Source organism: Solea senegalensis, unplaced genomic scaffold (genome assembly GCF_019176455.1).
Source record: "Solea senegalensis isolate Sse05_10M unplaced genomic scaffold, IFAPA_SoseM_1 scf7180000015033, whole genome shotgun sequence".
Lineage (NCBI taxonomy): Eukaryota > Metazoa > Chordata > Actinopteri > Pleuronectiformes > Soleidae > Solea > Solea senegalensis.
Window position 1 is genome coordinate 99,739 of NW_025321201.1, and position 26,185 is coordinate 125,923.

At 43.1% G+C, this 26,185-nt stretch overlaps 1 protein-coding gene across 2 annotated transcripts in view; it reads right to left on the bottom strand.

Moving 5' to 3' along the window:
- Nucleotides 1-26,185, bottom strand: part of LOC122761815 (SEC14-like protein 1) — a 35,137-nt gene continuing 8,952 nt past the window's right edge. Inside the window, exons 3-17 of one of the 2 annotated variants that reach the window (XM_044017058.1) lie at nucleotides 12,909-13,058; nucleotides 12,657-12,788; nucleotides 12,186-12,314; nucleotides 11,677-11,950; nucleotides 11,480-11,589; nucleotides 10,430-10,619; nucleotides 9,987-10,075; nucleotides 9,803-9,873; nucleotides 8,779-8,950; nucleotides 8,296-8,430; nucleotides 8,051-8,185; nucleotides 7,005-7,256; nucleotides 6,752-6,930; nucleotides 4,172-4,198; nucleotides 1-2,817 (exon numbers count right to left, since the gene is read on the bottom strand). In XM_044017058.1, the coding sequence (XP_043872993.1) occupies nucleotides 2,712-2,817; nucleotides 4,172-4,198; nucleotides 6,752-6,930; nucleotides 7,005-7,256; nucleotides 8,051-8,185; nucleotides 8,296-8,430; nucleotides 8,779-8,950; nucleotides 9,803-9,873; nucleotides 9,987-10,075; nucleotides 10,430-10,619; nucleotides 11,480-11,589; nucleotides 11,677-11,950; nucleotides 12,186-12,314; nucleotides 12,657-12,788; nucleotides 12,909-13,058 (2,151 nt within the window). In that variant the 3' untranslated portion in view covers nucleotides 1-2,711. The remainder of the gene's footprint in view (nucleotides 2,818-4,171; nucleotides 4,199-6,751; nucleotides 6,931-7,004; nucleotides 7,257-8,050; nucleotides 8,186-8,295; nucleotides 8,431-8,778; nucleotides 8,951-9,802; nucleotides 9,874-9,986; nucleotides 10,076-10,429; nucleotides 10,620-11,479; nucleotides 11,590-11,676; nucleotides 11,951-12,185; nucleotides 12,315-12,656; nucleotides 12,789-12,908; nucleotides 13,059-26,185) is intronic. The other variant, XM_044017059.1, reaches the window with a different exon arrangement.

Consider the following 26,185-nt stretch of genomic DNA (forward strand, 5'->3'; position numbering starts at 1 on the left):
TTTCCTCATAATTCAAGTTTAATGTTCTCAAAACATGTAAAGGCGGCCATGTTGACATGAATCCAAACATTTAGACGATTCCTGAAGACATGAGATAACATGACAGACATAAAAAAAGGAGACCAGACACACACACACACACACACAGTTCAATAGCCCTCCTGATGAATGTGTTAAAGTCTATGGCTTCAGTCACAGTGACATAAACAGACCGATGAGCAGCTGATTCTGAGCTGATGTCTGTGGGTTTTTTTTTTATGTGGGAAAGTTTGTGTCGTTGCCCATGACGACAAACTAAACTTATTTTGATTAGATTTTTCTTATGCTGCACAGGTTCAACAACACACTTGGAAGGAAACGGTGTTCTAAACTTTATCTAACAAACTGTGGCTTTGAGTGGAACACACACAACCACACACACACACACTCACACACACAGGAGGAGGAGTTATTGCAGTTAATGACAAACTTTGTCACATGTTGACTTCTGATCATTTACAGTTAAAAACAAACAACCACAGGCAGAGCCAGAATTCTCCAGTTACAAAAAACAAGGACCCTCAGTCTCACACAAGTATTATGGTATGTTCCAGTTGTAGTCGGAAGTCGGAAGTTCCGAGTTATGGGGAAATTTCTTCAAAAAGAAGCCGGAGCAACTGCTAACTGTTACTGTTACACTCAAACTCAAGGACTTTTCCAGGATACAGGACTGAATGTGCTGACGTGGCTGAACACGGGGGACAACCTGGAACAGCTGATCAAAGTCTTATTTGTCTTTGTAAATTTGTTTTATTTCCCAGACATCGTGGTCTGAGAGAGACAGAGGGAGGACTTTGTCCTGTCCGCAGGGTGTGAGACAAACAGCAGGGGGCATGGGAACAAACGAGGGAGACGTTCACCTAAATATCAACTTCACTTTGAAAGATTCAAGGACCCGTTTAGGTTAAAGGGCGATTTTCAGGGCCTTGAAAGTAAGTATTTTTTTTTTTAAATTCACAAACTTCCATGAGAACCCTGCGTTTGTTGTTTGTTCTACAGTAAATCAGATGTTCACACAAAAAATGACATGTAATGTAAAAATACTCCCAGGTCCGACCTCCGACTTCCATCGTAAATGGAACGCACCATTATTTCATTTTTTTTTTCTTCCTGCTGTGAGCTGCTGATGACTGCCCTCTAGTGGCCGTCTGAGCTGTATGAAGTCATCAGAGCTCTTTATCCAGATATTATTACTACTACCACTAATAATAATAATAATAATAATAAAACAGTTGCATTCTGAAACGTTTGTTAATCACAGTCACTCGTTTCTTTTTTTTATTTTTTACAGTAGTGACAAGAAAAAAGGCTAAAATGGTATTTATGGACACATGGCTGTTGTTTTATACACACACATACACATACATATGTATATATATATATATACACGTATATATACATATACGTGTATATACACATATATATATATACACACACACTGTATATAAATAATAATAAGAATAATCATAATAAACCTGTAAACCCACTCAGCGTGTGCGCATGCAGTCACACCGCTTCACCCCAACACTTTCACTCTTACAGAAACCCACTAAAGTCTCATTCAGCTCCAAACAAGAACTCAGTAACATAAGAAGAAGAACTCGGTAACATAAGAAGAACTCAGTAACATAAGAAGAAGAAGAACTCAGTAACATAAGAAGAAGCGTTTACAGAGGGTTCAGGGTGCATGCGGTCACACTGTCACAGACTAAGATCCAGATGGTTTTGAGCGTCTGATGAGATCTGTGATGTCATCACACAGTTGACTGACAGCCATGACTGTCAGGGTTACAAATGGAGAAATAACAGTGATGATGATGATGATGATGATGCCACAGAGTTAGGAAGTGAACTGGCTCAGTTTTTGCTCGTCTGTCCGTCAGCACCGAGCTCCGCCCACACACAAACATTTCACACGGTAAAAAACAAAGAGTCAAATTCATGTTATTGCTTCATGCACGTGGGGGCGGGGCGGGGTTTCAGACCCAGGTCTCAAAAAAAAAAACACTTCTCAGTGAGTGATGAAGGTTTAAAACTCACTCACTGACAATAATAATAATGATAATAATAATGATGCAGGTGACCTTTGACCCAGATCTAATTGTGAGTTTACTGCATTTCAGAGTTTTAAAGTGTGGATGTTTGAGGTTTTAACACAAAAACACCTCAGAAAATCTGCATCTGCAACATTTTAAGAATGTTTGAAAACTGAAGTTTCAGAGGCCGCCGCCCACACCAAAGCCCACTGAGAAGAGCAGGTGAAACAGGGGCGTGTCCTGAAGCCACAGAGACACACAGTTCAGTTCAGTGATCAACAACCTGCTCTGCTGCAATGGAGAATGTTGTTGTTGATGATGATGATGATGATGATGATGAATGTAACAGCTCGTCCGTCTCAGTCTTGTGGACGTAACAGCGCCCTCCGGTGTCATCATCAGGCACTGTCACTCCCAGATTTACAATATTGCTCCTTTTTCCAAACCTCTGGTGCAAACAAAATTCTTGACCTTTTCATTGCCCCAAACCCCCGCCCGCCCGCCCCGCCACCATGTGACCTTTGTGCAAAAATCAGCCCTTTAAATTGTAAAAATTGTTTTCTTTTTTCCTTTTTGCTTCAGGTTTTCTTCAGCTCCACAGAGAGTTGGCTTCAGTGATGACGGTAAGGTCATTTTCTACCTGGAGATCATGGAGCTGGACTGTGATTGGCTGGACGAGGTGGTGGCGGCGCTGAGCTGAGAGAAGCCGCTGTGGCTCGACTCCAGGCTGGTCATCGAACCCCTGAGAGAAGAGACGAGGAGAAACACAGCGGTCACGTGAGGAAACGGCGGCTTCAGCCTGATTTATGCATGAACACCAGATGAACCCAGTCTGCAAGTCAACTCGCTCACGCGATGCAACACCATGCAGCCAAGTCACACCCACAGCAGGAAAGTGTGGAAGACATTTTTCATCTTGTATTCAAAGAGTTTTAGTCACGTTACTGAAACCAAAGCACCATGACGTGGTTACATTACATTACATTACATTTAGCAGACGCTTCTATCAGCCAGGGGTGGAGTCGAACTTGAGACCATTGCGTCCATGATGTCTTTCGCACACAGGGTACAGGTCTTAACCACTGAGCCACTCCACCCAAGTGGTTAAACAGGACACTTGTGTTTTCCACACGTTAAAGACGACAAACGACTGTGACCCAAATCACAACATCACTCGTCGCGAGAGACGTGATTTGACTACATTTTAAAAACAAACTCTCCTCTGTCTCAGTCACCTGTCATCACAATAATAATGATAATAATGATAGTGCTGCTTTTCTTTCTCTCTCTTCTTATCCTATATGTGCGTCACTGACCAGAAAACAAAGTCCTAGTATTGTGCAAACTTTACCTGACAATCAAACTCATTTGCAGAATTTTCAGAATCAGAATCAGGTTAAGACCAGACTTTTAAACTATGAGATGCATTCAAGGAACAAAGTAGAAATATTTGTTTTTATAAATGCAATCACTGATAAAACGTGCGTGTTTGTATCTTTGTACAGAAGCAATGTTACAGTCACAGGAACTGAGCAAATAATCAAATACTCCAGCAAAATCAATATCAGACGTGGCACCGCAACAAGCCGAGAGCGACGTTTATGAAGATATTTATAATACACACAAATGGTTAGCCAAGTAACTTAGTTCAGGTTAGACGTTCAAAATCCTCCTGTTACGAGTAAACACATGTAGAATGAGTTGAACAGTGACTGGAGTCTGTGTTAGGAGGGACGGTGAAATGAAAAGCAGCTAAAGAAACTCAACGGGAAGTGAGATTCAGTTTGGTGGTTTTCAACAACAACAACAAAAAGGCAGTAAAGGACGAACTTAACCCAGTCTAAGATTCCTTATATCGTTAGTCATGCAGGCAGAGAGTTAAGACGGTGGCGTCACTTGTTAGGCAGCACCAGGACTTTCAAATCCTGAGCAAAAACAGATGCCAGCCCACATCTCTTTGCTGCGTCATTTAGAAGCGTGGCGGTCAGAGGTCAGAGGTCAGAGGGGCAGGGGTTGGCAGACAAAAGCGGCGACGATGAGCTAGTGCTAAAGGGAAAAAAAGGAGTGGGGGGGAAAAAAATCACTGAGCCACTTACAAACTCTGCACATCGCAGCAAGCGGTTCTTCACAGGAAGAAGACAGCAGGAGGAGGAGGAAGAGGAGGACAAAAAAAGGGAGCGGATTGGACAGAAAACATTAGATTAACAAGAGTTTCAAAGGATGGTCTTCCTGTTTCAGAAGTCTGGGGCCGAGAAAAATCCTGATGCACTTCAGGCTTTTCCCGAGGTCATTTTAGCAACGTGACAGATCTGAATCATACGCGTCACTGGGTCGCACGACGTCGAGAAGCAGGAAACTGAAATAAGACGGGAGTGGAACTAAAAAGTAACGTTTGAACATCACAGCAAACACACAAACACAGCGGCGCCATTCTGGCAGGAAACTGGCAGCATAAATGTCGGGGAATTAGAGGTGGATCTGTGCTGTAAACCAGACCATTCTGCTCTAAACAACAGCACATGAGGGCTTGTGAACGCAACGCAGGGTTCAATGTGTGTTAACCTAATGGGAGCAGCTTATGAGATGCGTTCAAAGACCCTGGTAAATTTATTTATTGATTTGTTTTGCTTTGAATATTTTTTAATATATAACAAATATTTACAGGATCTGATGGACTTTAATCAAAAGCTCATTCCTGCTGATTATTAGTCGTATTTATACTGATGTGAAACTGCGTGCGTCTAAAGCCTTTGTGTATTTTTAAGTAAGTCAGTTTCCCTTAAGTTCCCCTTAACTGCTGTCAAGGAAGCTGTCAAATGTGAATGCCAACTTCAGCTGCAGGTCTGTTTCCAGCTGTTTTCATACTCAGCGTAAGGATCATATACAGTGGGTACAGAAAGTATTCAGATCCTTTTAAATGTTTCACTCTTTCTTTCATTGCAGCATTTTCTAAAATCAAAAAAGTTCATGTTATTTCTCATTAATGTACACTCAGCACCACATCTTGACAGAAAGAAAACAGAAATGTAGAAATGTTTGCAAATGTATTAAAAAAAGAAAAAGTGAAATATCACATGGTCATAAGTATTCAGACCCTTTGCTCAGTATTGAGTAGAAGCACCGTTTTGAGCTAGTACAGCCATGAGTCTTCTTGGGAATGATGCAACAAGTGTTTCACACCTGGATTTGAGGATCCTCTGACATTCTTCCTTGCAGATCCTCTCCAGTTCTGTCAGGTTGGATGGTGAACGTTGGTGAACAGCCATTTTCAGGTCTCTCCAGAGATGCTCAATTGGGTTTAGGTCAGAGCTCTGGCTGGGTCAAGAATGGTCACAGAGTTGTTCTGAAGCCACTCCTTCATTATTTTAGCTGTGTGATTAGGGTCATTGTCTTGTTGGAAGGTGAACCTTCGGCCCAGTCTGAGGTCCTGAGCACTCTGGAAGAGGTTTTCTTCCAGGATATCTCTGTACTTGAAAAACACCCCCATAGCATGATGCTGCCACCACCATGTTTCACTGTTGGGATTTTATTGGGCAGGTGATGAGCAGTGCCTGGTTTTCTCCACACATACCACTGAGAATTAACACCAAAAAGTTCAATCTTGGTCTCATCAGACCAGATAATCTTATTTCTCATAGTCTGGGAGTCCTTCATGTGTTTTTTGGCAAACTCTATGGGGGCTTTCATATGTCTTGCACTGAGGAAAGGCTTCTGTGGGGCCACTCTGCCATAAAGCCCCGACTGGTGGAGGGCTGCAGTGATAGTGGACTTTGTGGAACTTTCTCCCATCTCACTACTGCATCTCTGGAGCTCATCCACAGTGATCTTTGGGTTCTTCTTTACCTCTCTCACCAAGGCTCTTCTCCCACGATTGCTCAGTTTAGCTGGACGGCCAGGTCTAGGAAGAGTTCTGGTCGTCCCAAACTTCTTCCATTTAAGAATTATGGAGGCCACTGTGCTCTTAGGAACCTTGAGTGCTGCAGAAATTCTTTTGTAACCTTGGCCTGATCTGTGTCTTGCCACAATTCTGTCTCTGAGCTCCTTGGGCAGTTCCTTCGACCTCATGATTCTCATTTGCTCTGACATGCACTGTGAGCTGTAGGGTCTTATATAGACAGGTGTGTGCCTTTCCTAATCAAGTGTAATTAAACACAGCTGGACTCTAATGAAGGAGCAGAACCATCACAAGGACAATCAGAAGAAATGGACAGCATGTGAGTTAAATATGAGTGTCACAGCAAAGACTCTGAATACTTATGACCATGTGATGTTTCACTTTTTCTTTTTTAATACATTTACAAACATTTCTGTTTTTTTCTGTCAAGATGTGGTGCTGAGTGTACATTAATGAGAAATAAAATGAACTTTTTTCATTTAGCAAAGAGTGAAACATTTAAAGGGGTCTGAATACTTTCTGTACCCACTGTGTATTCTGAAGCTTTTCCTGCCAACATGGCCGCTCTGGCTGTGAGTAAACACCCATGTTTTTTTTTGCTTGAGCGATTTATGGAGAATATTGTGATTCTATTCTTTTAATAGACTAAAAAAACAGTGATGGAGCATTAACCCATGACATCATCAAAGTGTAAAACTTGTTTTCAACGTTCAGCATTTTTAAGTCGTCGCTTTCTTTCAAATTGCGATGTTACGTTTTAAGCTCATCACACTGAACCAACCTGAAGTCCTCGGAGCCCAACACCTCGGTGTAGTACATGACTTTACACTTGTGCGAGGACACCTGCAGGGTGGCCAGCACGTCGTCCACTCGGGGCAGGTTGGTGGCCGAACAGGCCGGCATGCTGTGGAACTTCCACTGGAGGATGTAGAAACCCGGCCATCGTGTTATGTGAGAGCCCTGAGGACAGGATCCAAACAATCAGCAAATAGAACCCCAGCAAAACAGAATCCTTCATGACGCTCGCCGCTCACCTGTACACTCTCTCCCTCCTTACAGGTGAGGGGCGACTCCACCATACTGTAATCTTGCCCCAGTGTCCACGACTTGTCGATGAGCTGGACGTTGTTGCCCACGGGCGAGGTGATGCCGTGGGCGCCCAGGGGATCTTTGCGTGGCGGCTGTGGGGCACGTTTGGAGTGGAAGATGTTAAACACGACGTCACCTTTGCACACGTCAAAGTCCCAGGTGATGACGGAGGACGCGTCGATGATTTCAATCAAGAGCTGAAAGGACAACAGAGATGAGAGTGAACTGTGTTGAGTGAGAATCGCTTATTTTTCAACAATCTGCATTTGCTGATTTAATAATCAGAAACATCTGCCATCGGTCGCCCCAATTTTTGAATAAACCCACGTCAGCTACAGAAAAACCACAGCCGGAGACACCTGCTGCCACATTAGCAGGTGTTCTGTTTACCATGTGTTTACCTCTCACTGATTTAGCATTAGAGCTGCAACTAACGATTATTTTCATTATCGATTAATTTGTCGATTATTTTCTTGATTAATTGTTTGGTCCATAAAATATCAGAAAACCTAAAAAAAGTTGATCGGTAATCATCTAACCTGGACTGGTTAGACGAGAACAAAGAAAATGATTTCTTTGTTCTCCAGAGCAAAGAAATGAAGAAAATACTCACATTTAAGAAGCTTAAACAATCGGAAATCTTGTTTTAATCATGAAAAAAGCTTCAAACCGATTATCAAAATAGTTGTCGATTAATTTAGTAATCGATGAATCGTTTCAGCTCCATTTAGCATGTGCAGTGTTTACATCACAGACGATAGTTGTGTTCTGTTCATGTAAGTCCACATGTGAGCTAAACAGAGACGTCAGTGATTACACAAGGCGATGCAGCTCCTCCTTTGATAGAAACTATGAATCATGACAGTAACGGCACATTATGAATCACTCTCATGCCACATTTGGTCCACATCTGAAATTTCCGGAAAGCAGTCAACTGCATGCAACAGCCACTAGGTGGCAGTATTGTGAACCCTGGCTCGCGTCCTCTGACCTCGTGCGGCGCTCCTTTGAAGATGCTGGCACTCTGGTAAATCGTCTCCGTCCACAGACGGACGTCCTCGTTCTCCAGCTCCTCAGCTGTGCGGTACATGGACTTGGGGACCAGGCCGCCTTCTGGAACCTCACACTGTGGAGAATAACATGGGCGCAGACACAGACTGGGTCAGTGAAGGAGATCTCAGCGTGGAGTGTGAGTGTGTGAGTGTGTGTGTGTGTGAACGCGCTGAAACGACTCACCATACACTCTCCTCCCAGGAAGTCTGGGATGATCTCCTTGTCGATGTAGTCCACCAGACCTCCGGGCCCCTGGTAATCATTACCTGCATAAATGAGGAACTTCTTGCGTGTGTTTTCATCAATGAATGGACTGACCTAAGAGCCGGGGCAGAGGGGGTTGTTATTGTTGGATAATAAAGAGAGTGTTCTCAGCCATTATATTCTACAATTAACATCTTTCACGTGTGCAATAATAACACTCTGACGTCATATTTCTCCTGTGATTGATTGTTTCTAGGGTGATTTAAGGTAACTTTTATTCTTCTTTTCTTTAGTAGGGCAAGAAATGAATCATCAACTATTTAGATCATTGGTTAATTCATCGTTTGTTGTTACTAATTTAAACAAGCTGCGTGATTATTGAGCTCTTTTGAATGTGGAGATTTGCTTGTTACCGTGTGTGTGTGTGTGTGTGTGTGTGTGTGTGTCCCTGCTGGTTCTCACCAGTGTCCAGAGGACGGGGAAAACTCTGGGCGCTCGCAGGATGAGCAGCCGCCCCAGAGTCTCTGGATAGTTGGCCTCCACGACCTCGATGATCCTCAGCAGCGCCTTGACTCCCGGACGCCACAGGTGACGCATGTTCAGTCCCTCCAGATCCACCAGGCACGTCCAACAGCTACAGAGAGCGCACGTGAGAGGGTGAGGGAGCGGACACACACACACACACACACACACACACACAGACCACTTAGCACCTGTCACTGGTGAAGGCAATGCTTGCTAATTCAGGCTCTGTGGCCCTCGTACCTCCTGTGTGGCTCTTATCTCAGCCTGACAGATGACAGATTCTCTCGCGCGCGTTCTTTCCATTTTGGGAGAGATAAAAACCTCTCTGGACTCTCTCATGGGACGCATGTGTGTCTGAGTGTGAACCATTTATCCAAGATACGACGACATCACTGAACTTTGACACGTTTTATTGTTTAAAATAATCATTAAAGCTTTTTACTACAGTTTAGCTTTAGATCTTCTTTATGGTTCATTGGTACAAATGTTTTATTCAAATAAAAAGGTCCAGTGTGCCAGAAATAGTGACCTGGACCCACTAAAGCACTGAGCACTACACTCCCTCACACAGTCCTGCTGGTTTAATGGTTCAGGCTGTTCTTAGAAACAGAGACACAACATAAAACAAGGTCCTTGCATAAAGCTGTTCCGAGGTTTATTTTGATGTCACTTAGACACTTATACTAACATACACGAGTATGTGAGTCTGCCAGCAAACAAACTAAAAGTCACTGGACATTCACCTCTCTCTCTGTCATGTGACACACTCTCCCCATTCAGCTCATTTAAATGCTTTTATTCTTTATTGTGCTCAAAAACACTTCGTTTTTCCTCGTTCCTAAACGTTTTCAGATCGCTCGTTTTGTCCGACCGACATTAAACGATTCTAAAAGTACACTTAGTTTACAGAAGTACTGCATCACATGAGTGTGTGTGTGTGTGTGTGTGGTGAAGCTTTTACCTGATAGGTCGACCAAACACCTTGGTGTTCTCCTCGCAGCGTCTCAGACCCTCCTCATTGATAGAAAGCACCTATAATGACATAAATATGAACTCAGGGGGCTTTTATGTTTCTGTATATTAAGAATTTGCCTCTCACATTAATCACCACAGCGTGTGTGTGTGTGTGTGTGTGTGTGGCATACATGTCTGAGCAGAGATTCCTCTCCGAGAGCACGGACCAGACCTTTGGTGTCCATATGGCCCAGCCTCAGGATGTACAAAGGACGACCATCTACAGAAACAAGAGAAATGAGTACACCACCCATCACACGGTTTACAGGTGTGCGTGCTCTCCTGTTACACAACAAGTGACTGCGTCAGTGCCGAGTAAAAGGGCTTTTATTATGTGTGTTCATCTTTATTCTGTACAAACACCGCAGAGAAAAATCGTCCACTTGTGTCCACAAAACACAAGAGCCACTTAAATGTGATTTATGCCATCGACACTCATGTTTGTGATTGTGTAACTAAGAACTATCAACACATTACCCACATGTTCACTTCACGTCTGACAGTGTGTGCGAGTCTGTAACCTGATCATGTGAGTGTGTGTGTGTGTGTGTGCACCTGCATTGTGCAAGCCTACCTTTGTCGTGATGGTGCCAGCCCCCGGTGTAGTAATCCTGGAGGACCTGCGGTGAAGTCCACGTCTCCAGCAGATAATCCACCTGGTGCTGCTTCCTCCAGGTCAGGGACTGACACAGGATCTCCCGGGCTTTGTCGATGTTGAAGTCTCTGGCCCGCAAGAAGCGCAGGATGTGTTCGTCTTTTGGGATCTGGGTAGAGAGGAGAGCAGGTAGCTGTAATTTAACAGTGAACAAGCAAACAACAAGCATGTAAAAAGGCTTCACAGGCGAGTATTGAATGCATATATGTTTCCACAGCAGCCTGAAACCTGCCAGACGGTGCATTTCATGTTTTTAACTGAAAATAACTCCGCTAATAAAGAACAACTGCAGGGGCTCCTGCTTCCTTTGCTGCAATCTACAGTCCCACCATCAGATGTCACCGGCTCTGCTTGCCTTGGCACGGCAAGTTGTGTTTGCACTAGGGATGCACCGATTTCCGGTTATTCATGGAGTTTGACCTGGCGATTTCAATTTCATTTTTTCAGCCTTTTTTTTTTAAGTATATTTTTTTAGGCTTCTGCCTTTAAGCGACAGTACTGGAGAGAGCGACAGGAAATGGGGAGGCAGAGAGGGGGAATGACATGCAGAAAAGGGCTGCCCGATGCGGGATTCGAACCGGGAAATCAAATCCAATCAAGCCGAACAATGATGAACTGTACATCATTTAAAGAGACTTAAAAATCCTAAAAACGTGGGTTCATCTCCAACAATTACCAGGGAAATGTCCGCATCACAAACCCTGCCGCAGACGGAGTCTGTGCTCCGCTCATGGAGGAAGAACTGAACTAATTCTTTTAATGAACTGATTCTAATGATGCAGTTAAACTGAAAACAACTGCTTTACAAGTCACCAGTCACTCCAAACTAAGTCACTGCAGTTTCACGCAGCCGTGCAGTGATGACTCCGCCCACGCTGAGCAGGTACTTTTTATGTGGTGGAGATGCAACATAAACCGAGGCGAGGCGGGACCATAGTGGAAAAGGACCATAAGAAAGAGAAAAATGACCTTTCCCTTGTGCGTCTCCTGCAGCCATTTGCGAAGTCTGATCAGACAGCTCTCCTGCAGAGGGGTCAGGTCGCCCAGGTAACGCTTGATATAGTCTGCATCCAGCTTGTCTGCAACACAGAAACACAAGAGATTGAATGAAATTAAGAGCAAAGAGCAAATCCTTTCTTGTTGCTATATATCAAGTGGGAACAAACCTTCAGGTGTACCAGCCAGAATGTCACTGAGGACGTCTGCCTGAGGCGTGCCGCTCTCCTGCTTGGCATCTACTGAGGTGCTGTCTTTGGCGTTGGCGGGCAAAGGGATAGAAACGGCGGGTGTGACCACGAGCTTGGGGACTTCGGGTAGACTGGTGGAGAGACTGGTTGGCCTGGGGGGAGGCAGGGAACAGGAGGAGGGAGTCCAGCGAGGTACATGACCGATCCCCTCGTCCTGTAGCTCCCTCAGGTAGTACTCGATAATTTCTTTTCCCTGTGAGGAAGAGAAGAAGAGCCCTGTCCACTCAAAGATCATTTATACTTGTTTCTGTGACTTTGACATGAGGTGGTGTGAGTGACGCAAGCTCCAAACTTAACAGTATCAGTATATTCTATATGTAGGACCCATTGTGTTGCACTGGGGAACCAAATTACTGTTATTAACTTATGCATCTGTGCCTACACGACGTAAATGCTTATTATGGGATGCAACGAGCCCACACACACACCTTGTTGATACTGCTGGCATACTGCTTCATAGCGATCTTTTCCACCGTGCTCTCAAACCCAAAGAAAGACTTGATGTCCAGGCTGGCAGTCTGCTCGAAGCACGTCCAGTCCTCGTTCTCTGGGTGAACCTGCATCAGCACGTACAAGCACACACTGTATTTCATATACTGTAAAAGTTACTATGGCAACCACACACCCAGATGATGACTAATACAGAGGGCAAATTTTCACAGCGTGAACAGTCAGTGGGAGTGTGTAGATCATAGTGTCCAGTCCTTTCCATTTCTCAGTTCTCTGTGAAACTCAGGGCATGTAAACACAAACACGCACACGCTGAGAGAAAAGGCTGTGAACAGGGAATAAGCCTGCGTTCCATTTACCTTGGAACTGGAAGTGACCAAAGAACTGATGAACAGAGAAAATAAACCCTCAGATCACACCACAGCTGTGTTGTTAGCATGATTACTGACCGAATAGCAGCAGGTCTCATGGATGATGACCCTGTTGGAGAAGGTCTCGTTGTGGGACTCGATGTGCAGCGTCCTCTCTTTCTTGTTGAGGGTGTTTTTCTGAATGAAGTAGACATAGTCCACACCAGCAATCTGCAAAAACACACACACACGTTACAAGAAACTTAAATGAAGAAACAAATTTGAAGTTTTAAACAAATGAAGACAGACAGTGAGACAGAACCACTGTAACGCCGCTGGTGTACAACGTACCCTTTTGAGCAGGCGTGGCGCGTCCACATCCAGGGCACAGCGTCTCTGAACCCTGTGGATGGATGCGTCTTCGCTGGCCTCCTCCTCCATCACATCACTCGCCACAAACATCGGGATGAGGTGACACGTAGGGAATCTGCGCTCATAGGCCTGAAACAGACGGATGATTATCAGTGAACACTGGAGCTTTGTTCAGATTTTAAAATTCTTCTGTCCAGAACGTCACAGAAGTTCTCCTGCAAAGGCACTCTGAGTAGTACATGGGAACAACAGGCTGACACATGGCTGCAGTGAAGTCCACCATCAACCTTGACACCTTGACACTGTCAAACTGACCAAAAAGTTGGATGCCATCCACCAGAGAAACCTGAGGAAGATCTTGAAAGTGAGGTGGCAGGAACACATACGAAGAACGAAGAAATCCTGAGAAGGACCAAGTCAAAACCTCTGAGTGACATCATCACAGAGAAAAGAATGCAACTGGCCCACACATGGACACTCCAAAACCTGGGGACCCCCAGATGGTAAAAGGAAGAGAGGCAGGACAAGAAACACCTGGATCAAGACATTCCTAGAAGATCTGAAAATGGCAAAAATCCCCTGGGAAGAAGTGGAGGCCATAGCTGTGGACAAAGGAGATGGGAACTTGCTGCCCGATAAAGGAACTAAGGTCCAAGGGAAGGCAGTGAAGTCACCAAACATCCATTAAAAACATAGAATTAAGTTTCTTCAAAACACAACCTAAACGTGGTGTTCTTGCACGCGGTGTTCTTGTACATTTCACATATGATTGAAGGGTAGGTTCAGTTTTAAAACCCACACAACCACAGTGCATCTTGTTGCCGTTTCAGCTTTAAGAGCCTGGAGAATTTGAGAGTCTCACAGAAAACAAACAAAAGATCTTTCAACTTTTGCACCACTCCAAACTTCTCATTCAAATCGAGCCCGAGCATAGAAGCACTTTTTAATTCCATGACAACAAAGGCCCTCAATACTTTATTACACAACCAGGTTGTAAGTAACAGTTGGGCCCTGGAGGGCAACTCTGGTTCTACAGAATGCACATTCAAATGCTAAACATAAGCAAAGCTCTTGTGCAGAGGCAGGTCAGCAGTTATGCAACAAGGCTGTGGCCGCTACAGTGAACTAAGCATTTCACCCTCTTTTTTTCTTTATCACCACAATTGGCGTTGTGTAACTGGCGAGTCTAAACACTCAGTGATGTGATGTCTATGATAAAGTGAGTCAAAACACCGAGCCAGTCTGAGACGCTTACGTCATGGACCCTTTTCTGCAAAATCCAACAGAATGTTTTGAAAATGAAAATGAGGGCAGCCAGTGGCCACTGTTTCCCTCATCTGACAAAACAGAACTGTTTAATGATTATGAAAAAACACAAAACCACTTTAATGAACTTTATGAATCAACTTTATGAATAATAATCTGCCACATATGGACCCAAACCATTAATGCAAGCAACCTTTGTTTTGACAGCTTATGAAAATCCACTAACTTGAGTTTTCAGGAAATGAAGGAATGCATGAAACACCAAGGACGCACAGACAGACAGAGGACAGCGAACCGTGGGGAATGCTGCACTGCAAATCTACCATCCATTATCATAACTTAGGGACTTCATGTATGTATTTACCACTTTTACAGTGAATTATTTTCATTTAAAACATACAAGTGTACTGCAGACCAGACACTGAATACAGCCTGCAGAAACAGACCATTAAATGCCCACGGAAGAAACTTTGTGTGCCATTTGCGATTATTAATATTGGCTGTATGCATGTATGTATACAGCCAATATGCATGTATTATTAAACCGTATTAGAAAACCAGCCAAACATACATCTTTTAAAAAAACATTGGCATCATATATGGGCCATTGGCTTCCTCTGATCCACTGTAAGTATGCAGTGTGTCTGGAAATAAGAGCGCTAACTGAGATTTAAGGCCCAGTGTAAGTGGGTGATGAACCTCGCTGATAAAAGCACCGCGCTCTACGAAGCACAGGACAGCGCATATGTCCTTGAGGTCCTATGAAATCTATGAAAACTGGAGAAATGGGGCTCAACAATCCACCTCCACTTTCATGTTGTTCCTCAGAGCCACTCGTTATGACAAAATCCATGAGTGGTTGACTCTTTATACCAGTGTTTTCCTGCCTTGACAATCAGCGTCACACGAAGAAACTCAGAGAAGTTAAAGACTGGCTCGTTAGTATGCTGAGCAACAGCAGCCACTGTATTGTGTCAGAGTAGGCAGAGAGCAGGGCTCACAGCGGGCTATACTGGCATACCAATGCCAGTATAGCTGAAACACCCAGCTGCCTACTGTCTACTGTCCACTGACTGAGTCAATGGTGAGCTCTGTTTTTCAGCCCTGGTGCTCTGGAACAGTGGGCGCAGGCTCAGCACAACAAGCTTCCACTGTAAACATCAGTTTCACCCAACGACAACCATACAATACGCCAACAAAAAGAAAACTCAACCACAAACGCTGTGTCATGTCCAAAGCACCACTACTGTTCACTCCAACAATGGTCTTACATACTGTACAAAAACACAGGGCTGAAAAAAGACATTTCACACACACACAGCTCCACTTTTATCTGTCCCCTGTGCGCCGTAAATAGACCTACAGTTTGAGTTTTAAAAACAGGAAAAGGGACGGTCTTGGCGATAGGTTATTCTTGAGAATGGCGCCCTAAAAATAAAGCGCATGCTGTTCACTTCACCATGATACACACACTCGGACCATTTGACTGGTCAGTACCAAAAAATCCAGTTCAATCTAATTTTAGTACGTTAGAAATTGCTGTGCTGTTAACATGAAGAGTATTCATAACACTCAGCAGAGTAGGACGGAATCAACACTGACAACAGGAGGTCCTAACAGGATCTCTATCCACGGTCATAGGATATGGTAGTATAACCTTACGAGCACCATTTGCTGGATAGTAAGGGGGTACTACTTCAAATGGTCTATGAGACTGCAGGACAGGCATTTACAGCTCAGTTCTTTGTAATGCATGTTTTCCAAAAAAAGGCTAAATATACAAAAACATAAATCACAATAAGTGAAAAGGTGGTTTTCACTTATTTGTAAATGACCTGACAAAGTGACAAACATTTCAGCTCGTTTTTCCAGGATATGTCAACTTGCCTGAAACAGGATCATGTTTGCATTTCACATTCGTTTGCTCCCCGATTCACCTGTCACGCAGGGCATGTCTTCTGCAGGGCATGACTCAAAACACACAGCTGAAAGCAACTTGCATAACACACACCTCATTAATACCTAGGTCATATTCTGCTAATTGTAAAAATGTTCATTCTCATCTTACCTACTGTTACAGAGTGAAATATGGCACTGATGAACTGGGAGCTAACATTACTCGTGTGCTAGAAAATAAACATGTCAGTGTTTGAAGTGTATGTATGACACCAGCAGTGCTCTAAGATCGAAAACAATCTAAGTTTCAAACAACGTTGGCTGGTCGCTCTCAATATGCTGCCATCCAATGACAACGCAGCATCCAACAATCACGTGTGCATGAAACCACCACCTTCTTAAGTTAATCTTTGGCTTTCATTGATAGCACAACAACCACAACAACCATGGTTGCAGAGCTTCACTTGAATAAACATGCTTAAATTGGCTTAAACTCTTTGCTGGAATACTAAAAAAATGTGACTGACCCTGAAAAGACAGGGAAATCGTCATCTTCTGCTCAGCGCGGTGATGTGAATATGTTTCGACACAGCAAGAAGGTCAAGACGCGTCCGTAAGTACGCACGAGAAAATATGACAACAATACATGGTTCCTTAAAGCCTTCCCTTCATTTTCCCTCTGGACAACAGGAAGTGTGGATAAGGGCACAGGTATGGGGGGGAAAAAAGGATGTGTTCAGCTCAGGAATCGAAATTGAGGAAATCCACAAACTCCAGAGGGAGACATAATAAAGTCGAGGAAGACAAAAGGCGACTGCGATGAAAGCATGTGTGCGTAGTGTGTTGTACTGGCGGGCCGCCCAGACATGATCCTTTTTGAATTTCTGGCACCTAAAACAAACATCTATAGATGCAAGCAGGGTCAAAACAAAAAGAGGAAAAGGGAATGTCTGGCACGTACCAAGTCTTTTTTTATTTTCTTTATTATAAATCACAGTTTGTGTGTGTGTCATACATCAAAAGCCACCACTAGTTAACCTTGAGTATCATTCATAATCGTTTCCAGCCCATTTCTGGCAGAAAAGCTAAATGTTCTAGAGTTCTAGCTTTTCAAATGTGTGGATTTGTTTTTTACCTTTTAATGTGGTTAACTGCTGCGTGCTACTACTTCTGTTTGTCCGGAATGATAATGGACATCGGCTCTGGCAATTTATTCGTTCTGACTGCAAGACATTCTGCATCATCACCATAATCGTGTGCTTTAGGCTTCATAATAAGAGCGGGATTAAGATTACATGTCATTATCATCACAGATTACGCTTTGTTCCATGCTCTAGGGCAGTGTATCTCAAACATTTTCAGACCAAGGACTTAACCCATAAAAAAAACACTCACAGACCACCTAACTCAAAATGGCCCCAAAACAATACACCAACTTCAACAGTTCACAAATGATAACCTCCTAAAATGAACTAGTCTATTTGAAATTGAAAACAAGACATACGTCGCAGGCAGTTTGAAATTAATAACACTGAAATTAAAGAGGCCATAGCATGGTTCTATCTCACTTCTATGTGAGATATGGAGGTGTACTTACAAACATGAAGTGGCTTTTATGGTCAAAAACGTCCGAGTCGCTACAAACGAGCCGATGTAAATGTCTCATCACTGACGCTCAGACCAAAACCACACCAGCAGAATGTCAAGTTACCTGGAATACCTCACTGGCACGTCAGCTCTCAGACCCGCAGCTCCCCCTCTGGAAAGGCGGATGCACCGCTAGCAATTATCAAAACATTGAGTAATGCCGTAATCCCTTACACATTTGATCCGGAGTCTGACCCAGTGTCAGAAGACACTGTGACAGTGAAAGACTGCTGCCTAATAACTACTTCATTAATAAAGAAAAGAATACAAAAAATATTAAAATATAAAAATGACTGTATGTAATACTTTACTCTAAACGTCGCTTACATTTAAATTTAAAATACTTTGGTGTCGCACCAACCCATCATTAAAATGTAATAAATGTGGTTTGTGGACAAAACACATGACATCTGAGACCATCTAATTTCAAGGTTTGGGAAACAGCCATCAATGTTTTATGGACCAAACAACTGATTAATAAATCAAGAAAATATTAGGATTATGAACTTGGTGCAATTATGGCATAAAATAAAATGACAGTGACAATTTAATAATTGCAGGCCTAGATACAGTCTTCCACCCCTGCTGAGGGACGCTCTTTAGGTTAATGGATCAATGTCGAAGTGGGGCACCTCAATTTAATTTGCTGACATCAGAAGTGGAACAGGAGAGCACAGATTCCTTCACAGTGGACAGGAGGAGGGACAGCCGTTCTCCCTCCCTTCTTGTGAGGACGGCACGCATTTTGTGTTGCGAGTGTAAATAACCAACAAGATCTGAAAAACCCTACGACACAAGTGTGTTTACAATACGACTTTTCCCGTGTACACTTCCACTGCCTTCTTCGTGAGTATTTGCACATGACTCACTAACCGCATGTTTACCCATCAAACAGCATAAGTCCCAACACCTCACAGGTTATATACAGTACATACATGCATGCATACAGCCACAGGGCTCATGGCGTCACACGGCCTCTGCTCTGATCAGCCTCTCTAAAACCAGACAGACAGATGTACCTGCAAATGACAGATCTAGTATTAACAGCAACATTAATTCTTTCATTTTCTATCACTTTATCCTCTGCATGAGGGTCGCAGGGGGGCAGAGTTTGGCGGGGTACAAACTGGACAGGTCGCCAGTGCATTGCAGAGCTATTACACAAACATTTCTACACAAAAAACATCAGAGAACAGGTTGGAGGTCGCACTAGCTGCAGTAGAAGTAGGGATGGCCACGAGCATTTGACTTTTGTTTTGTATTTGATTATTCTGATGATCATGACAAAGCAATAATATATTAAAAATGTACAAAACAAATGTTTTTTTTCATTGATTGCATTCATACAAGTAAATACTTCTACTGCAATGACTGCATGTGAAAGTGATTGAATTTACAAGGTTTCTTGAATGCATCTCCTTAGCGGCTCCCTGCGAACCCTGCATTTATTTCACTAGCTCATGCGCTGGAGTTTAGAATATTTAAATGTCATCAGCAAATGATACCAAAATGAAAAAAATTGTATTTGACTGGGGACGACCATTCCTGATCAAACGATGAGCCAGTTCTATTGGTTCTGTTGAGTGACAATTAGGCTGAGTAATACTGACAGCCACAACACAACACAGCCTATGCTCAAGTCCGAGTGAGGATTTGCTGGTTCAAATCCCAGGACAGGCCAGGGTGCCCCTGAGCAAGGTACCCAACACAGATAAGTGCTGCCCAGCGCTCCTGTGTTCACTACTGTAATAAAGTGAATAAAAACTCACTATGACACATTGATGTGGGTGGAGTGGCTCAGTGGTTAAGACCGACGCCCTGTGTACAAAAGACTCGCAAGTTCAACTCCACCCCTGGCAGGTGGTACTCAATTCCCATGTAAGTCGCTTTGGAGAAAAGCGTCTGCTAAATGACATGTAATGTAACATGTAATGTAAGCAACTCTGAAAAGATACTAAATCCAGCCAGACATATACTGAAAAAGGCAAGGCCTTACAACAAGTCATACAAAGACTAAGCGCTTATATTCAGCACTGGATTGCATGGAATGGAAAGAAAAGGATAAAGCCCAAGGCAAAGCTGTTGTAACATAGCAACAGCTCTGATACAGCTGTTCACAAGAAACAGAGGGAGGAGCCACTTTGTAAGACATGAAGCGACTTGATCTTAAGATGTTCAGAAAAAGCCTTCACACGAACTTCAGCTGAACAGCCAAGGGCAAAATACCACAAACTCTTCTTACTTCCTTCATTACATGGGACTATTTTCCCATCGTTGTCACACAATAGAGGGGAATAAAGTTGTTATTTTTTTACACGCTAACCGGGTGTGTTTCGTCAGATATTCATTTGCTTAACGACTCAATCCTGAAAGTGAGAGGAGAGTTGCTCTGTTTGCATAAATGTGAAAGCATGCGGGAGCCACGCTGACCACAACACACTTCTAACTTCCACACTGGAGCTTCTGTCAGTGGTTGTGTAACAGAGGCCACAGCTGTGCAGAGGTCACCCCTTTGCCGTCTTCATCAGCTGGCTTTTCCCGCTGGCTCGCAAAATGTGGACATTTTAGTTCGGGAGCACTTTAGGGATTCGGCTTTGACACACACGCAGGAGCCTATTTGGCTGCATTATCTAAACGAGCGGTCGCGGTTATACATTAGCAGAGCTGCAGGAAATGGACAAAAAGTCATACTGCAATAGCAACGTGATTCATAATTGGTATGACATCATATTCACATTTTAACTCTGGTTTTCATCAAATAAATATATCAAAATTCTGACGACTTTATACATTTTAAGAGTTATAACACGACATAAACTCTTCATAATACTGTTTCGTCACACATTTAATCTCATTCAAGCAATTTCAGTGTGTTTTTCATTTGGATATAACACTTAATCACATCACTGTGATTTAGGATTATTTTGCAATTAAATGTGCAAACCTTTACACACACACACACACACACACAGATTATTTTTTATAAATCGATTTATCTGTCAAATATTTTCTTCATTCATTTATTAGTAATTTGGTCCATTAAAATGAAAGCTGTTGATCAATGTACTCAAACGTTTTGTTCAGTTTGAATGATTTCTTTGTTTCACGGAGCAAAGAAACCAGGAAATATTCACATTTAGGAAACATGTCATTATCAAATATAGCTGCAGATCCATTTTTATTTGATCGATGGATGATTTGGATCTCAATTAGAGCCAAATAATTAGAGATTCAACACAGGACGTCACTGAACACCAGGAGGACAGAAAAGTTCATGATTCAGACACGCAAACCCTCTTCTCTTCTGAAAATAACGGACCTGGTGCAGAAAAGAACTCGCTGGCATCTGCTAACATAATTTGACATGGAAGGGTTTCTGTGTCCAGCTCATGCAGAGGAAAATTCCTCCCGGTTTTCATTTTTGAGAGCAGAGCTATGAACTGGAAACTAGGTCAGTGAAAAATGTGGGGCTTTTATTCTTCCGGCTCAAACACAGGGATCATGTAACAGCCAAAATAAAGCTCTATTTGTCCCATTAAACATGTTTCAAGTTTCCATTAGACAGGCTACACTGGTTTATCGTGTTAGCGGTGCCTTTGAGTCCCTGTTTACATAGCTTTAACAAGGGTGGGTGATTTCTGCAGCACAAGACAAGAAAATAAGGATTCACTTGAATTTAGAGGGTTTTCACTCTCACCTGTTTACTCAATCAACGATTGTACTCAATCATTGAGTACACGGTTCTCTGATCATGGGACTAGGAAACCACTCATGTGAGCTAAAGAAGGGACAAACTATTCTTAGGGAAAGATCCTGTAATGGATAAGACAACTCCAGTCTCTCAAATTCCCCACAGCGAGGTCAACCAGTTCAGCGGCGCATGGATGCTGTTGACACAGCCTCCTGTACAAACATAGTACTATTCTGTTTGCAGAGGAAGTAAGACAACATTTATTTCCTGCACTCAAGTGGAGAAGATGTGTGTGTTCATGCATGGAATTTCTGCTTATTGTGCGTCTAATCTGTCAATTAAAACCTAAAAGTTCCTTGGTCTGTGTTTCAAGACGGGTCAAGTGGGTTGTGACATTGCCGCCGACCCCTGGCACCTGATTTACGTAGGCCACTCCCCGTCCTGGCGACGCGGCACGGTCGGGGCGCACTGAGGAGAGGACAGTCTGCTCTGATTGACAGTCGTGCCGGGTGCAGAGGGAAATGTATGTATAGAAATGACTAAAATTTAACTAAATCTAATAAGCATTTTAGTCCAAAAGACTAAGACTAAATCTAAAATGGCGGCCAAAAACAACACTGGTATGAATGCTGTAACTCGCTTGCCGGCAGGTTTGATTCTTGTGTCAGACGTCGCGCTCATGACTCTTCCAGTGACGACACTCTCTGACCAATCAGTGGCCGGCAGCCTATTGGCGTCACATTTCAGCATCGGCTCAGCTCGCTTTGAACCTCGTCGGAGCAGAAGCACCATGTAGCAGGAACTAGCAAAAAAATCCAAATACAGTCGATCCGGGAAAGTGCTATAATGCATAATGGAAAAGCATTATAAGCACAAAGCAGACTAACACACAACAAGCCAGTCCACCATCACAATGACTCCCAAAATATTTGCAAAACATTCAAGTCTGTCCTCCATATCTGAGCTAAGGTGTAAACTGGATGTGGGCGAGGAAAGAGAACAATCTCCTGATTGAAAGGACACAACAATAGAGCACTGGGTCGCTCTCTGCATACCACACCACCCACTCATCTCACTGTTACAGTGCATTGTAATGGCAGAACCGCCTGGAACGACCGACTCTGTGAGAGGAGGGGAAACAATCTGTGAAAGTGTCGGGACTTTATATCAATGTCAAGCCCTAAAGGCTGTGTGGTATAATGAATGAATAAGTGTGTGTGTGTGTGTGTGTGTGTGTGTTAGCGATCAAAAAGAAAGAAGAAATGCTGGATACGACATGTGCTGCTCACTGAGACGTGACTCTGCCAAAATAAGCTTCAACTTGGTTTTTAAAAGCAAAAAAGTGCTGAGACAACGATGAGCGAGATTTCCCTGAAGTTCCCCGTTGAGCAACACAGGGAACAGGAAACCGCAGCGTTATCGACATCCTGCTGACAGTGGAGAGACGAGCTGGCAGAGCACGATCTCTGCAGGCTGCCTCTGCCGTAACGACGGCCAGATTCGGCGACTTTATCAGCTGCCATGAGCCTCCGAGCAAACGGCTACAGTAAACACAGCTGACGCTTCCCGGTCACGTGAGGTCCTGCAGCTGACAGCTGCAGAGAGAGAGGGACTGATCATGTTCTAATGACTGCTGCATCTGAGCAGGGGTGTATGTGGAGACGCGTGAATCACAAGAGAGAGGAAGAATGAATCCACTGTGTCGTAGCAGAACTGGGACCAGGCCAGCTGCACCTCGATAAACACAGTATTTCACATAAGATTCAAAGGTCAACAGATATGGATTTTCTTTCAGATTATTTCCTTTTTTTAAACATTTATAATGCCATTAAATGAAATACAGTATTTTCAATTAAAAGAAATATGTATAAAAATAAAGAACCATCAAATGCATCATTTGTGGGCTGATTAATAGATAATACTTGTTACTTTCATAAAATATTACTTTCTAAATTAACTTTCCAAAAAATGTGAATCAGTGTTTCCCAGACCTCAAAATGATGAGGTTTGCTGAACCAAAATGACAGCACAGCAAAGGCTGAGCCACATTCACAATACATTTGCGTCATGAAGCCACCACACAGATCTGAATCACTGCTGTCGCACTGAAAGCTGAAATACGCCGTGTGACAGCGAGCCGATCGGGGGGGGAGTGGCCAGCATCTCGACCTTGCAGCAGCCAAAGAGGGTGAATGAGCGTCCAGGCGATGAGTGAATGAAAGCAGCCACAGCGTTTCTCACCGGCCGTGCTGCAGTCACTGAAACAGTCCTCTCCCAAAGAACGGCATTAAAGACGCCGGCATCGAGCGCAGCAGTGAATGAGACCCTGCAGACGCAGCTCTGACAGCGTTCTCATTCATAGACTCTTCTGAATGAACCTGAGGAACGCGTCGACAGCTAAATGGAGCTGCTGGACGAATCAATAGCATTTCTTTAGAGGGAATTACGACCGAGGAGCTGTGGCTGAATAAAGAGGAAGTGACTTTCATACTAAATGTCTGGACTCTCTTCAGATCGACCACATGGAAACAAACCTGATGAAAATGAACCGAATGTCTTTAAAAGTGAATATTTCCTGCAGGGCTGGGGAAGAATTCATATATGTATGTGTGTGTGTATATATACATATATAAATATATATATATATATACACACACACACACACACACATATATATACATATACACACATATATATATATATATATATACACACACATATATATATATATATACACATATATATATATACACATACACACATATATATATATATATATATATATACACACATACATATATACATATACACATACAGCTGCACACACACACGCCAATTTTTGTGATTTGAATATGGAGCAGAGGTTTCTGAGGTCAACATGTGCCATTTGTAATAACTGGCCAATAAAAAAAATAATAACCAGCCTATGATAATGATCAAAAATGGCAAATATTGGTCTGATATTGGAATATTCTCTGGCTGACACACACATGTTCAGGTTGATAGTGTACGCTCCTTCATTCTTTTTTGGCTGATATGTTTAGCCGTTTTTGCTATTTTGATAATTGATTAAGTTGAGTGTGACATTTGAGAACATCATCATTTCCAGGTTTGGTAAACACTGATCAACATTTCCAGACATTTGTCCATTAATCGAGAAAATAATTGACAGATGAATTGATTTTGAAAATAACCGTTACCTGCAGCCCTAAATACATGACACATGTCATCAAAAAATCTAAATAAAAAACTTTAATTTACAAAAAATGGGGTGGAAAAAATGCCGTTTCAGTGACGTAAATGGGCCGATGCTTACCCCGTCTACCTCTAACCGAAAGTCAAATGAAAGCCAGGACTCACAGACAGATTACAACAACAGACTAAAGCCGCGAAGACCTGGTCATAAGTGGGTCAGGACACGGGGGGACAGGATGTCGTTGGGACCGAGCATGAGCCAGGTTTAGAAACACACAAATGCCCAGAGAAAGATGTGCGAGTGATGACTCACATGAAGACAGACAACACAATTACCAGAAATCAGGATCCTGGATCTGATCCTGAAGTGATCAGATCACACACTGACAGTGCTCAACTCTCACCTGAATGCATCTTCTGATCCAATCACTCAAACCACATGCACATAATTTAATCCTCAGTAATTCTCCCTTTTTCTTCACTCTCTCCATCACTCGCGTGACAAAATGTTATCTTTTGGAGCAGCTGCCTTTTTGCATTGTTATCTCAAAAAGGCAAGATGGACATCGATATGTTATCCGAGTGCAGCACACATAGTTTGAATGAAATGTTCTGTTGTGCCTGACGGGGCTCAGATTACTTGTGACACAATGCAGTTCATCGAGGTCCAGTATGAAAAAGGCGCGTCGACGTCTAAAATGTGGCTCGACAAAGACGACGCATTATCGGGAGAAAAAGAAAACATGATTAAAAAGATTATAACGGGTAGTCATTTCAGGACAAAAGAGCAAACATGAACGTCCTCGTTTCTTTGTCACGTAAACAAATGAGTGCACCTTTATTTTACAAACCTGGATTCATCTGACGAAGCAGAGGACACAATACGCAAGGGATGGGCACGGGCGCTGGATTATTCAATTGAATAAAAAATAAATAAATATCAAATTGATGCCAGATAGGTGTGAAATAGACAGTTAGACTCCTGGTGTTGTTCATCTGTGGGTGTCGTCGGCCACTCTGCTACTGCAGTCATCTTTTCACCTCATATTCTTCAAATAAACCTCTGTACTGCACAACTTTGATTTGACTTAAGTGTGTTTGGCATGAAAGTCCCTCAGATTCACTTTTGACTGTAGTTCAAAGTCATTTTGAGACACCAAAGGGAGCAGGAAAGACTCATCATCAAAAACTTGTGTGTACATATTCCCTCTTTGCTGTGTCCACACACAAAAGTGAGTGAGCTTTCATTGTTCCAGGCTTTAGTTGCATTCCTGATCATCTGATTTACTCTTGAAACTCATTCCATTTTGTTGCCTTGCCAACATTTATTATGTGAATTACATGGATTTGTTTGCGTTGCCGCCACAGACAAAGAAGGATTTGGCCACGGGGGGGGTTAGGGAGAGAAATCCCCTGATAGTGGCATTAACACAAGCATGGCACGTCCTGTTCCTTCCTCTTTAAAATCTCTACAGGACCAAAGCACTTTGTCCACATGGATTAGCTACAGGCCGTTTGTACGTCTCCATGGTGCGGGCTGGGATTTGACTCACTCAAAAGC